Below are 16,003 nucleotides of genomic sequence, written 5' to 3'. Positions count from 1 at the left end.
TGTCTCTTAAGGGGGGACCCTGGTGAAAAAATCGCCAAAATTCCAAAAAATAGAATTTTCAAAGTTCATAGATAAAAATGTGCATAGAAGGTTTCAAATTCAACAGGTGTTCAACCTTTAAGCTAAGTGGGTAGTTTCTTTATCATTTGGAAGGAAATAACATTGAGATCAGTTGTCGTTGGCTTCTACGCTCAACTTCACAGCTTTGCTCAGTCGACAAAAAAATTTGTCGTAGAAAGACTTCCTGCGTTCCTGGTTGACACCTACATGGGTCGTCTTGCATGGACTCTATTCATTGATGACTTGTCGACAAATTTTAGTGACGGAATCTTGATATCAGCCCTACTTTTTTTTAAACACACCTAAAAGTTTGAAAAACGGGAAAAAAATCACTTTTTAATTAATGTTGAAATTTGAAAACTCATATCTCAGGACAGAAGTTGAATTTGAAAATTCCGTCACTAAAATCTCTTCTATACATCTTTAGGATAACCCCAAAAAATTTTCAAGACTTTCCGTCCCAATGAAAGACGCAGGAAGATTTTTCCCCAACACTCCAAAAAACACTAAAAAGCCACTTTTCTCAGAGACCGTTAAACATTTTGGGTTGAATTTTGTTTTGGGAACTCACCATAATGAACCTCATAATTAAGCAAAGTTTCAACTTTCTGGGATTATTTTGAAGCCTACTTGAAAGTTTCACCAGGGTCCCCCCTTAAACATTAATGATCTATAGTTGAGTTTATTAAGTGTAAAACCCAAGAGAAATGTCAGACTACTGTGTGCAGACAATTCAAATCTTATAAATATGGCAAAAACTCACCAGAATCTGGAATTAATTTGTAACCCTATCCTATAAGATATTGTACAACTCCTCTGCAGTTTGAATCTGATCTGTAATATTTCAAAAACGAACTACATGTGTATTTAACTAATAAAGAGGGAGGAGGACTGTGTTGATAGCATTTGCGAAGGGAGCAGAGGAAGTGCACAGCACGAAATTCCTAGGTATGTTTATAAATGAACACTTGTCAGGGGCTGAACAAGTGGCCTATATGGAATCATGCAGGGGTAAATTCAGAGATCTTAACCTATTAACTGTTCCAGCCCTGAATGTACTCAGCTGCATTAATATAGTGGTTGACAGATATGCAGAACTCTTTCAGAATTATGAAAATAAATACAAGCTGAGAAGGCCATACGACTTTGTACTAGAGACTGATAAGGGAAAATTTGCCGAAAAAAGAAACAATTTATAGTGGTATAAGGTTCTTTAACAGACTGCTCCAGGACCTGAAGCACTGGTAATAGGAGATAGAAAGTTATATCTATTTTGAAGTGGAGTTCCCCTTAGATGGTAAGTAGGATTTGAGTCAAAGAACTTGGTTCAATGCTGCAACCCATTCCTGAGTACAATAATAGGATAAACACTCAATAGACCCTTTGAGTCATCGCCGTGTAAAGAAGAAAAGTAATCATAAAATTCTGGAACCAGTAGCGCGCCATCTAGCGGTGGTCCATGTAAACTGTCAAAAGCTGAACCCTGCACTCTCAGACTATTATTGACTTTTTGTCCTTTGTTAAAGAGTTTTTTATACAGCAATAAAAAAGTACTATTTCCTCAATATTTATGTAGGATTTTGTACGTCACATTGACATACGCGATTGACTTGAAAAATAGTCAATAATTGATGACAATTTTGTCTTTATAGTGAACAATATTGTACATTGTTACAAAGGAAATACTACATATTATTGCTGCTTAAATAACAACGTAAGCAAAGGACAAAATGTCAATAATTGAGAGAAAAAAGTCGATACGAGTCTGAGAGTGTGATTGGTCACGATTGGTCGACGAAGTTCACAACAGTCGCCGCTGGTGGCGCTCAACTGGTTCCTGCTGATTACTATGTAGGTTTTTCTCGCCAGCGCACGAAATTAAACATGCACATCCTCAGATTCTTATGATGAAAGGGCCATCGTAACAAACGTTGAAATGAGAACATACGTACTACAATAAAATTCATGCGTAATACGATGAAATTTATGCGTAATACGAAGATATACATGCGTAATACGATGAAATTCGTGCGTAATACGATGAAAAATTGAGCATATTACGTATGTGCAAATTTATGCGTACCTTACGATGAAAAACCATCGTAATGTGTATAAAAACGATCATAAGATGTTGAGTGTGCACTTCAACACTGGTAAAACTAAAGCGTAACTCTATGCTTGAGTCAAGCATAAAGTTACGCTTGAAGACGTTACGCTTGAAATCAAGCATAGGCTAGAAATTCCCCCATGCATTTAGATAGGGAAAATCTTGCGGATGAGCCTGTTACGCTTGATTTCAAGCGTAAACTGATTACGCTTGAAAACAGTGGGTAAAACTACACTCTACCAAAAATGTCTTGTAAATGCCGTTAATTTATTACCAGTTTTCACTGTAGGTCAATTCACAGCGTTTACTGTGATCTGCTCACGGGATTCACTGTGATCTTGTTCACGGTGTTCTCTGTGATCTGGTCCCCAGTAAACACTGTGAGTTTGACGCCGCTGAGCACCGAAGTACTGCAAATCAGGCTCCAATTCGCGGCGTTTACTGTGGCTAGATCACAGTGAACACTGTGACCGAGATCACAGTGAACGCCGTGAACTAGTTCACAGCAAACGCCGTGAATTGCATAACAGCAAACATTGGTAATAAATTAACGGCGTTGACAGGACATTTTTTGTAGAGTGTACGCTTTAGTTTTACCAGTGAACGCACGAATTAGTGCGCGACAATGCAAGATTTTCCGTATACTTGCGCACGAAATCGTGCATTGTCGCGCAAAAATTAGCGCGTTACGAAGTGCATGTTTAATTTCATGCATTGGCGTGCAGAATACATAGTAACTTAGCGTGCACGCCGACAACTGAAAGGGTCTATTTGGAGATATGTCAGCCTGTTCCCTTCCTCTGCTTCCTGGATAACTTTCTGAAACGTTACGCCCTCACGCCCCCCAGCCACCCCCCTGACGCGGCGTCACGCTGGGGGCTCACCATTTCCTCACGCAGCGTAACGTAACGCTAAACAAGGTAGGTGTACGCCAGACCATGTCTTCGCGATGCGCAGCCGGTTACGACAATCTATGTCTGGCGAATACCTTGACCTGCGGCGCCTTCTGCTTACCTGCGCAAGCCGTCACAAAACATCTGCACGTGCGCAGTTTAGCTCTTGGGGTACTTCAGTTTCAAAATTCCTAAGAGAACCCTACTCAAGTCGCTACTTACACCAAAGCATCGAGGAAAGAAGGAACTTTAACGCTGGCTACAACTTAGATTAAGACGATTTTTACATCTGGTTCGGGTGCTTCTTATTCCTCTCGTTCTTCATTCTGTGTTCTGCTGGTAGTATGTTCACACCCTTCCCAAGGTTCAATCACTATGGAGCGTTCTAGTCGTCACCGATCAAAAAACAAGAGGAAGAAGTACTTTCGTAGATCCTGAACCGGAAGCAAGCAGACCAGCAGACGCCAAATTGGCCGGAAACTAACCTCCCTTCAGATCTTAAACTAGCCGAACTGTACAAATATTGCTCGCGAAACACATATGCACTGCAATCAAGTATCAAACGACTGTTTATGTTCAAGTGTGGCCGATACGTTTGACCAACGTCTCTTTCCCATGTCAAGTTTGGATCTACTTCCGCCAACATGGCGTCTGTGTGCTTCCGGTTCAGGGATCTACGAAAGTACCCTATTCAAGGCGTGGACCATTTTGGTTCACGCTTTGAAACGTGGACCACTGGTTGGTCCACGCCTTGAAGCGTGGACCCGGTTCACACTTGGATTAGCAGTGTAAACACTGCAAGAAAAAGTGTGGATAGTACAACAAAAGTACAACAAAAACTGTACAATAAAAGTATATCAGGGATTGTAGAAAGTACAACGAGAATTGTACAAACCACAACCAGCCCTGTACTGCCCAGCACTCGTCATGCCGGTTCCGTTGTACTTTGTACAACAATTGTTGTACTTGAAAAGTACACTAAATCCCTGTTAAAAAATTTGCCAGAAATTTGTGTACTTTTGTTGTGGTTATTTTCTGCAGTGAACCGAAACTTGCGCCCTTAACTTAACCTCGCAGACTCTTACAAGTGAACTACTTCCAGAGTTTCCCGAAGCGTATCTCCTCCATAAGCACTTTCATCTGTTTCAAATTCTCTCTTAGAAATTTAGCATATTCGACTTCGTCCTTAAGCCGGGCTCGCTTCCTACTCCCTTTCGTCCCGGCTTCCGGTTAAGTTATTCCTCTCGTTTCTGAATCGGTCATGACCATAATGCTCTAGTCCCGCCGTGACAAGGCTGGGATTCGTTTACGCCCACGTGGCTCAGTTTCGGTACCTTTGGTAGAACGTTTGCGTATATTGTGTTAATTGGAGGTTGGGGCTACCTGGCGATAGGCGGGCCGTGTACATTTCACACGAATCTGACGATCGTGGCAAATTAGAATCGTTGGTACTCCGGAGGAAATCTCGACCGGAAGTCAGCGACAGAACGGGAGCATCAAAAGAGCGTCGTGAGGCAGTGCAGGAACGGTTAGGGGACCACAAATCGGCGCGGCGCAGGTCCCCTTCCGAGCGCGCCCGAAGTCCCCCTCGCCGAGCGCGGCCCGAAGGCAAGCCCGAAGGTCCCCGTGGGTATTCCGAGGATGGGGATAACCCCGGACCCTCGGGGGGCTTAGTCACTCAAGTAGAGTTGTCGAGCGCCTCCCCACCAGATGTCACCGTGGCTCCGGGGTACCACCTCTGCCCACGGCCTCTAGTATTGGTGGTTCGAACACTGGCCTGTTTTTAATTTTTCGGTTTCACCCATCCTTTTTAGTTATGTTCAAATTTTAGGTTGGACAATATGTCTTAAGAATATTAAGGTTTGGTTTATATATGGTACGTTAGGTTACGTAAAGTTGGTCAGGTCGCAAGTGACCGAAACTTGTCGCGACTATAGCATGAAATATTTTGAGAATAGAGTAGGCTAAGAACTGTTGACATTAGAAATAGATCTGCCGCGATGAGAATAAGATCTGTAGCGAGCCCGTTTGGTTTTGATTAGGATAGGTTGGACAAATTATTTTAAAAATATTAAGGTAGCCTTCTGTCCACACCAACATACTACAATTTCCTTCTGACGAACATGCATTTCCATCTGCAGCAGAATCTAGCTCTGCATCGAAGCCGAAGATCTTCCCCTGGCTAATAGATGTTAAAACTATTAGCATTTAGGTTATTTCGATGATTATGGCTCCTTCGTGCCCCAGGTTGCCGTGCTCGGCACGGCACAAAGTCCCCTTCGGCTCCGGCCGCTCGGCACTCTTCGGCACCGCTCGGCTCGGCCGCCAGGGGGACCTGCGCGGCGGCGATTTGTGGTCCCGTATCAAGACGTGGCAGTGCGGAGCGGTGGTGGGGGCCGGGATGGGCAGAGTGGGGGCAGCGTGCGCGCGCCGCCTTCACCCGGTCTAGGTTTTCCCCGAAGTACCCTTATAGCTCTAGTCCTATTCTTTTTACGCCAAGATTTATTCTCGCTGACAAGGCGTCTTTCGACTTCCGGTATGGAGATGCCCTCGCTGCAGACTTGAAGTTCACGTTAACGGAAGATCTACTGTGTCTTCCGGTCTCGTCGGCCAGCCAGCAGGGGTGTGCGAATCGCTAAATTTGCCTTCGAATGTACTTTGTTTTATGTGGCCCCAGTAGAATCGTATATGCCTTTTTCTCCGAATCAAAGCCGAATATCTCCATAACATCGTCGAACTCTATCTGACTACTGCCACATTTCTTAAACGCCTTTCTCTATAAGACGGCATTTCGAACAATTTGTACAACCCTACTGAATGGTATTCTGTCCTTTAATCATCGAGCCATTGTCACCGTTTAAGTCATTGTCAACGTCTTCACCTCACAACTGATTTAGGAATAGGGTAACTTTAGATCCCTGCCACCGGAAGTCAGCAGTCAAAATGGTGGAAGTGGGACGGAAATCCAAGTTTATGAATGGCACGGGCTAACGGGAGATGCAAAAATTACCGGTTACTGTGAATATTTTTGTTTCGTTTTATTTGGACTGGAATGACCCATCTATAACGTCATTTAATGATATCGATGCATGACGGAATTTTTCTTTTCTTGTTCTAGGTAGAATCAGGTGCAATCTGTCATTGTTGGTACTTCGCTTTTCAAGTCGCGATGGAAGACTCAGACTCCTCAGATGGATCGACGGACGACATGCCGTTGCCTTTACACCTGAGTGATGAATCTGGTAAGTAATGTCTCTCCCACTGTGGAACGGGATTAGTGTGACTTCGTGCTGTTTCGGCATGAATAAAGTAGCACGTTCAAAAATGGCATGACAGGAGTCTTTTGTCTTAAGTTGTAAGGGATTCTTAAGGAATGCAACAAAAGCCACTAAAACATTTCACTGCGCGCAACTTTCCTCCGGAAGTTTTTAACTTTTTAACCTGTTTATCGACTGGTTTGCGGCATCTTGTAGATAAACAGTGCTATTTACTTTGGGTCACAATCATCCATGTAGCCGAAGGAAAACTTTTTTGAAAACGGAACCAAACATATTTAACTTTGGTTTATATTCACGTTTTCCTTGCGTCCTATGCGTGGTTGTAGACTAATGTAAGGATAATCTTTTTTATCTTCAAGATGCTGCAGACCGATTGCCGAATGTTAAGAACTTCTGGAGGAAAGTTGCGCGCAGTGAAATATTGTATGTTTTGTTGGCCTTTGTTGCATCCCCTGTACCACTCTTACAACTGTAGCCGAGAGAAATTTTTAAAAGGAAATGTTGTGAAAATTCTGTTCTCTTATTTGGTTTTAGTCATTTAAGAGACACATTTAAATCTACCCAAAGAGGGGGTATGAAACTCTTAATACGGTACTACCCCTTAAGAATTACTATTGTTGCACTGGTAGCCAACGAATGTGACGTCATACTCGTTCGAATGTGAATTTTGTCACGTTCGTTTGAATATGATGTCACATTCGTTTGAATGTTGATTCGCGTTCAAACGAATGTGACATCAAATACAAACGAACGTTGACAAAATTCACACTGCAATGAATATGACGTCACATTCGTTGGCTACCAGGGTGAGTGGGTACTAGGCTTATGTAACAGTCGCGCTGGCTGGCGAAGTTATCTGCTCCGAGGTAAATGTGCTGAGAACTCTCTCGGTATAATCTTTTTGAACTACCGTAACTGCTCTCTAATGTAGGCATGAACAGAAGCTGGGCGCCTTTGTCGCTTGCTCCAATTTTTCGGGCGCCGAACGTCGTCCAGTTTCGGGGCACCTTTCTCGCCTAGTGTTAAAGTGCACAAACCACCCTGCCTCTAGTCTTATCACGTGGAAGAGCGAACACAGGTGCCTAGTTTCAGGTCGACTACGGTACGCAGATGCCTGGCACCTTTGGCTGTGGCGAATCATGGGTGAAGGCAAGCTGCCTTCAGCACCCCCCTCCCCACACCCTAGGTCGCCGAAGGAGACCAAAATTTCGGCTTTTACGCGGATTATTTCTTTGGTTTGATGCGTAGGCGTTGTTGATGTAATTAATCAAACTTAAACAATGTGAGTACACAATGTACTATGTACTTGAGATACTTGCCGTACTGCTTTGATGCAACACTAGAAAACTGACAAGCTTGCCCCCAAGGATGCAACACGTAACGCCCCCCTCCCCCTCCTTAAACGACTCCAGTTACGTCCCTGTTCGGGGCATGCCTACTATTTGCAGTGTAACTGTGTCCGTGTTTTGAGTTAAGCAACATTCTAATTGTAGCTGCGACATCGACCGCTGTTTCCGCCTTTGCGCAGTAGTAGGTGTTTCATGAGACGTACTGAGCGAACGTCGTAATTGTTGCAACATCCGTGTGTGATTGACGCGATTAGGGATAGGGACTTTAAGGTTGCGCTCTCGGAGAGTAGCGTTTGAGTATCCAGTGGCAGTGGCCCCTTTTAGAGCAATACGACCCTCTGTCTCTCTTCAATCATCGTACCCGGTGCACATGATTGAAAGCGGATTGCCAGTGTTTCAGGCGCTGGAACTCCGGTTTGAATGATGCACTCAAAATAAGGAACGAGTGCGAGTGATTTCTCAGCGGCGAACAGTGCAGCGCAGTATACAAGTGTACTCTGGATTACTTTAAAATAGATCTTTCCGGGCTAAGCAACTCTTCAAACTGAAGTGTGTACTCAGTATGCGTCTACAGATGCATACTTGCAAGTACACATCTACAGATGCATACTTAAATGAGTTAGGTTAGGTATGCATTTGTAGACGTGTACTCAGCCAAGTATGCATCTGTAGACGCATACTGAGTACACACTTCAGTTTGTAGAGTACTGGAGTATCAACAACAACGAGTTCAATGCAATTTCGCTGCAAGTAGGTTGAGTCTTACAGTGTGGCGGCGCAAAGATTCGGTTATTTGCACAAAAAGCTTAGCCCCGAAAGGTCAATTGCTGATAGGTGTTTAGATCCGGGTAAATAATAAGTTATGACTTCAAAACCTTTATAGACCTCAAAACCTTTATAGACCTCAATGACTATTTAAGCAATGTCACAGTAATCCTGTGTGCACTTGTAGCGCTCCTAAAGGCAAGTTCATAATTTTTTGGCCTAATTAACACCTTATACGGTCATTAAGGGGAGGTTCTGAACATATTGCATTTTTCAAATTGAGCCCGAGTGTAATCATTTGTTGCAGATGTGTAGTACTTCATAGTTGATAGTCAAACATGAAATTTAGAGCTAAACACCTTCCTCCAAACCCAGTCGAAGAGGTTTTTCAGCCTATTTTAGCAATAGGGCCTATCTTAAAAATTCTCGTACTCAAAGTATTTTGACGTAAACTGATGATCTAGACATTTTTCACTTCTTTGGCTCATATGCAATAAAGCGTAGCATCACCTTGACAAGGGACCCAACAGATAAATCTTTGCGTTACTTTTCAGAAAAAAAAAAGACAGTAAAATATCAGGATTTTTACCATTTTCTTGAAATTCTAGTGACATGCTGTCCTTAAAACACAGCTTATGATTTTTTAGTGGTCCCAGTATCTTACTTATGCCACGGTTTATCAAGTATGAACCAAAGAAGTGAAATATGCCCAGAACATCAGTTTATGTTGTAATACTTTGCGTAGGAGAATTTTTCAAGATACGACTGCATGTAGCAGAAAATTCCCTTCGACTCGATTTGGGGCTAGGTATTGCTCTCCAAACTTCTAATTTAACTATTTACTATGAAATTCTTTAAATTTACTATGAATATTGAAAGTGGGACTCAATTTGAAGAAAGTAAGATTTTCAGTAGAACCTCCCCTTCAAATATGAGTGTTCTTTTTCACCCTCCGCGAGAAGTGGGCTACCGTAAACTCACCAAGTAACTATGATCGCTTGCCCTATGGGAATCCACGATTCAAGGAATGGAAGTCTTGGGTTTGAACACAGAATAAGGAATCGTTGTTAAGGGACTAGTTCAGGGGTCAGAACGTTCCCTCTTGACCCCGAGAAGGTTCACAGCCCCCTTCGCAGCAATAAGTTCGTTAATGAAGTGTCTCCTGTCTGCTCCTCCAGATGCTTCGTCGATAAGCCACGATGAATCACTATTTCTGAGTGAAAGTTCTGAATCAGATGGTTCTTCGAAAAGCGACGAGTTAAATTTACACCTGAGCGATGATCCCGGTAAGTAACAACATCTTACGAAATTCTATGCATTCAAATCCAATTTAAAAAAAACTCTTTATTTTTTTTTTTTTTTTTTAGAAGACTGTGAAACGCGTGAAGTAGATGACCAGTGCAGAAAGAAGTATGGTAATGTCCCTTTGAAATCATAGACCTCTTCTCTGCTGGTGAAATGATTTAATAAGGGGGCGGGCGAGGGGTGAATCACCCAGTGTTTTGGTGTACACATGAGTACAAGTTAGTACACCTAATGATAATGCTTATAAATTGGGCATATTGTTAACGTTTTTACACCTTATAGCGTTTCAAACCAAAGACAATACCGAATCCTGTACAAATTTGGTTATTTTCGCTCTTTTAATATTTGTTAGTACACCGAGTACGGGCTAATATGTGCACATGAGTGCACTAGTGATTCACCTCTCGAGGGTGGGGGATCACCAAGACCAAAATTTCAGTAAGAAACTTAAATAGACGTCCGAAGCGTCAAATGCTTCCAATCGGACGCATGCCTGAAAACAAATACATTTCGCGGTTCCAATAAATTAATCAAGCAGATCTTTTTAATGAACATTTTAGTTTGAAACACTGCTTTTTTTTAAGTGGGTCGTCTGGTAACCAGGATGCAGTATTATCTGAAAAATTGCTCAAACCAGCGTCTTTGGTACCTCCCCCTTCACTCCCCTGTGTAACGCCATATCTGGTCCTCATGGAGCTGTGTTTCATTTAAGGCATTACTGAGGCGGTTGTTTCTGTGAAGAGGGACCATCAACTGGACAAAATGGCTGCAAGTATCAACGATTCCAATAGGAACGATGCTACCTACAGGGCTCGAAGACTAGCCAAGATAATATCAAGTGTTGACGAAGAGAATGATACTGAATCAATACTTCTTGAACCCGACAAAGTTATCCCCTTCGTTAAAGAAAATTGGAGTGGCGTCTCCAGAAGGAATGCTTTCAACCAGATTTGCTCGTATTTACAGAAGTCTGACCTCAGCTATTCCAAAGTACTGAAATGTTTACCAGTGTACCGGTCAGAAAGACGGAAGGTGGACATCTTCCGCAGTACCTCGAAAGATTCTGGACGTGAGGCAAATGTGCGAAAGAAACTGTCCGACGCATCAGCAGCTGCATCTGTTTCAGCAGCAGAAAATCTTGAAACTTTGGAAAAGAATCTGAAGTTTGCTGTGGAAAAACAATCCTTCTGGATCAAAGAGACTGCAGGGGCGTGGGCTGCAGCTACCAAGGCTCTTTTTGTGATCATCGCTGCTGAAAACACTCCGAAGCATGCAGTAGCCCTGCGGTGTGTTGACGTTCAAGAAATGAGGAAGGAAAACGCTGGATTCACAATTGAAACGGAAAACCTAAAGTTTTCTTTCAAGAAGGCAACAGGGACTCTCTTATCAAGGTACGTTCGTAAAATGAGGATGGTCAAAACTCACGCCAGTCTAAACAGTGAGTAGATTAAGGGGGCAATACACTGAAAATGGCCAAAAACTGACTTGTGCGATTGCTCCCATACGCGTTGTTGAGCGTTTTTCAAACTTTTCATGTGTCAAGGCCTCACAAAAGTAATCATTTTAAGCCAAGAATGGCGTCGATCGGACGTCAGGGAGCGGAGCAGCAACCAACCAAATTTTCGTCAAAAGTCGAACTGGCGGGCATTCCTCAGTCCGCTAAAATGAAGATATCTCAACCCCGTTTGCGCTAAAATGTAGGTAATTGAAGCGGCTATCGCATGAACTAGGATTATGAACATAGAACAATCAAAAGTACAAAATTTTACGAAAAAAAAACTGTTTTGAACATTTTTGCAAAATCCTCAACAAGTGTTTTTGGATGAAATTTTGTTCTTTCGGTTGCTCGATGTTCATAATCCTAGTTCATGCGATAGCCGCTTCAATTACCTACATTTTAGCGCAAACGGGGTTGAGATATCTTCATTTTAGCGGACTGAGGGATGCCCGCCAGTTCGACTTTTGACGAAAATTTGGTTGGTTGCTGCTCCGCTCCCTGACGTCCGATCGACGCCATTCTGGGCTTAAGGGGAGGTTCTGGTGAAAATGCTATTTACTCCTAAATAGGTCCCACTGTGAAAAGTTGTTAAAAATTTGATGTCTTACCAAGTAATTATTTAAGGGGGGACCCTGGTGAAAAAATCGCCAAAATTCCAAAAAATAGAATTTTCAAAGTTCATAGATAAAAATGTGCATAGAAGGTTTCAAATTCAACAGGTGTTCAACCTTTAAGCTAAGTGGGTAGTTTCTTTATCATTTGGAAGGAAGTAACATTGAGATCAGTTGTCGTTGGCTTCTACGCTCAACTTCACAGCTTTGCTCAGTCGACAAAAAAATTTGTCGTAGAAAGACTTCCTGCGTTCCTGGTTGACACATACATGGGTCGTCTTGCATGGACTCTATTCATTGATGACTTGTCGACAAATTTTAGTGACGGAATCTTGATATCAGCCCTACTTTTTTTTAAACACACCTAAAAGTTTGAAAAAAGGGAAAAAAATCACTTTTTTATTAATGTTGAAATTTGAAAACTCATATCTCAGGACAGAAGTTGAATTTGAAAATTCCGTCACTAAAATCTCTTCTATACATCTTTAGGATAACCCATAAAAATTTTCAAGACTTTCCGTCCCAATGAAAGACGCAGGAAGATTTTTCCCCAACGCTCCAAAAAACACTAAAAAGCCACTTTTCTCAGAGACCGTTCAACATTTTGGGTTGAATTTTGTTTTGGGAACTCACCATATTGAACCTCATAATTAAGCAAAGTTTCAACTTTCTGGGATTATTTTGAAGCCTACTTGAAAGTTTCACCAGGGTCCCCCCTTAAAATTTTCAATGGGGAGGCACATTCTGTGCGCTGAACCCAGTCGCAGAGCCTTTTTCTCCTATTTAGGCTGTAACTTTAAAAATCTTCTTGCGCATACTATTTTGTCGTAAAAGGTTGGCCTTGACATTTTTCACTTCTCCGATTTATTTTGAAAAGATGCCGGCATGCAGAACTCAAAACGTTAATTACATTTTTATTCGCAAGCTTTCTAACCAAGCATTTCACTCTAATTGACCAAAAATGTACAAAATGGACAAATTTTAGGGACTTTTCAGCTTAAAAAGCTTACAATTAATAATGTAAGGGATATTTTGAGCTATGCATGCCGGCATCTTTTGAAAATGAATCGAAGAAGTGAAAAATGTCAAGGTCAACCTTTTACGACAAAATAGTATGCGCAAGAAGATTTTTTAAGATACAGCCAAAATAGGCTCAAAAAGGCTCTTCGACTGGGTTCAGAGCCTGGCATGTGCCTTCAAAAGTCAAATTTTAGTCTCCTCAAAGTAAGATTTTATATTCCGAACAAATTGTGACTGTGGGATCCATTTGGAAAATAGCAAGATTTTCACCAGAACCTCCCCTTAAAATGATTATTTTTGTAAGGCCTTGACACATGAAAAGTTTGAACAACGCACAACAACGCGTATGGAAGCAATCACACAACTCAATTTTGGGCCATTTTCAGTGTAATGCCCCCTTAAGGGGGCTTATACATGTTAAAAGCACTTTAAAAAAAAAATTGATGTAGGCGGATTAAGATTTTACAATTTCTGTGTTAAAATCCTTTTAGATAATTGAGTAAGCTTCATTTTGGCTTAAGGGAAAGTGACTTTGGACATTTTTTGGAGATTTAGTCGAAATGTTTAAAATTTTGCTTCTCGTTAAGATTTTGTTCGCATACTTGCTCAGATCTGTGGGAAAAAAATCAGGGAGACTCATCCCCAGTAGTGTCATAGAATTGACTACAATGGGCTTTATATCTGCAATAGTTTTCAAGAAAAAAAATAAAAACAATTTTTTTAACAATTTTTTAAACAAGTTTTTCAACAAAAAATTGTTTTTATTTTTTTTTCTTGAAAACTATTGCAGATATAAAGCTCATTGTAGTCAATTCTATGACACTACTGGGGATGAGTCTCCCTGATTTTTTCCCCACAGATCTGAGCAAGTATGCGAACAAAATCTTACGAGAAGCAAAATTTTAAACGTTTCGACTAAATCTCCAAAAAATGTCCAAAGTCACTTTCCCTTAAGCCAAACTGAAGCTTACTCAATTATCTAAAAGAATTTTAAGACAGAAATTGTAAAATCTTAATCCGTCTACATCAAATTTTTTTTTTTAAAAAAGTGCTTTTAACTTGTATGAGCCCCCTTAAGTGAATGTCAGACAACAAGTTACGGTGGAGCGATAGACCGACAATCGGATCTCGTTTCAGGAAATTAGGCGCCAAAGTTACACATTAAATCTAAATTCCAACTTAGCACTGAGATTCCAAACGCTATGAGTATAGCACGTATGGTGCAATGCAGCTGAGATATCGCACCATACGTGCAATGCCTCAGCCACATTGCACCTTACGTGCAATGCGTCCCGAAAAGGCCCTATGCTAATGCAAGGGCTTGGGAAGGCATTGCACCAATTGACGCTGTATTCATAGCGTTTGGATTCTTAGTGATCACACTTGTAAATGCAAACTTAGCAAGTATCATTTCACATGCGTGGGTTGTAGTCATGCGGTGGCATCCATGCAGTTGTAAGTGTGACGTTACACTGTCAGAAAACTCCGTAAAAATACGGAAATTTAACGGAGACTGTCCATTTTTTTTTAACGGAGATCTCCGTTTTCTTGAATTATGGATTTTCTCCGTAAAAATATGAAAGTTATGTATATAAGTGAAATAGAAGCCTTACTTATCAAAAAGAACAGACTAATTCACGTTATCGATGGGTTGGGTGACCAACTGATTAGGTGTTCCAAGAGTACGCCTTCCCTAAAGCAACCTCGCCTTTGGGTTTCCGTCCATTTATCCGATCCTGGTGGTCAAGTGGATCTTCAAACAGTTTTGGAGAATATCACTTTCGTCTTAAAGACCACTGTTTGCATTAACATCGGAGGTAGAAGGAGGGAAGTAAACCGTTAAAATGCGTTTATTTCTGCAAAAATGCGGTTCATCTCCGTAAAAATACGGAAAATCTCCGTAAAAATATGGAAAATCTCCGTAAAAAGATGGAAAATTTACGGAGCCTCCATTCCCAAAATTAGAGTAACTTTCTCCGTAAATTTACGGACTTTTTTTCTAACAGTGTAGTTCACGTTATTGGGTACTACACTGTTGAAAATAATCGTAAATTTACGACATTTTTTAGAACAATTATGTCGTTTGTAAACGACATATTTTGTTACGACTTACGTCGTAAATATGCGACTTGAGTCGTTAATGTACGACATATTTGTCGCTAACTTTGATAGCAACACGTTTCGTTTTAAAACGAATTAAGTCGTAATTTTACGACTTAATCGTAAGTTTACGAACAATCGTAAATTATCTTTGGAATATGTCGTGCAGTTATGACTTCAGTCGTACATTTATGACTCTTGTCGTAAATTTGTGCTATGAATCGTAAATGAACGACACAAATCATAAATAAGTGAGCAAAATTGTAACTTTTCACCAACTTTTCGGGGATTTCAGGTGTCAAAATATGTAATTGCGATTACGACATTGTCGTAGAGAAATAATTTCTTAGTCGTTCAGTTACGACGAAGCAGTTTAAGAACGATTTCCATCGCTATGAAAATTAGCGACTTTTTTGTCGCTAATTTACGACAGAATTTCTAACAGTGCTTGCAAGCGTTCGTCAGTACGTGTGTCCCTACAAAGTGTACGTACACCAAAAACTTACCTTCGATTTTGCGCTATTTTCGAACGCGGGTGGTGCCTGCACAACCTGCAGAACTTTGCTGAATGTTCTGAATAATTAATTCAGCATATTTGTACATGTTCAAATTGTTAAAACGGTTAGCTTCGGTTTAAAATTCGGCTTGGCACGATCAAAACATTGAACGTAGCCTCCAAAATTTATTCGATGTCCCTTCATAAACCCTCAACGGAATCACCCTAATTATTAGTTAATTTGATGCATTTTAGAGCATTTTAGGCGGATTCGGTTGGTGAGTGCCCTAGACTCCGACGAAGTCCCGGCCCATAGGCCCCGATACGACCCCGGCCCCGACCCGGCCCCGACCCGGCCCCGACCCGGCCGAGACCCGGCCCAGACCCGGCAAAGACCCGGCCCAGACCCGGCCGAGGGGCCGGGCCGGCCGACACCCGGTCGCCCTATAGGGACCCGGCAAAGCCTTGGCCAAGCCCCGACAGAGTCCACCCGAGTCCGGGCCCAAATCCGGCCACGGAGT

The 16,003-nt window shown here is 41.7% G+C and overlaps 1 protein-coding gene across 1 annotated transcript; it reads left to right on the top strand.

The window, feature by feature from the left end:
- Positions 1-1,851: 1,851 nt before the first annotated feature.
- Positions 1,852-11,152, top strand: LOC117646392 (homeotic protein spalt-major-like; the record flags this gene model as incomplete). Its single annotated transcript, XM_034387283.1, is given in 5 exon segments — positions 1,852-1,911; positions 6,179-6,302; positions 9,631-9,738; positions 9,820-9,867; positions 10,470-11,152. Coding segments are annotated over 4 exon segments (912 nt in total), but the record flags the coding sequence as incomplete, so codon positions are not given.
- Between the last annotated feature and the right edge of the window lie 4,851 nt (positions 11,153-16,003).

The sequence above is a fragment of the Thrips palmi genome, unplaced genomic scaffold, assembly GCF_012932325.1.
Source record: "Thrips palmi isolate BJ-2018 unplaced genomic scaffold, TpBJ-2018v1 HiC_scaffold_19, whole genome shotgun sequence".
NCBI classification, from domain to species: Eukaryota; Metazoa; Arthropoda; class Insecta; order Thysanoptera; family Thripidae; genus Thrips; species Thrips palmi.
The sequence above is the reverse complement of the archived record's forward strand: the minus strand, read 5'-3'. Positions and strand labels throughout refer to the sequence as shown.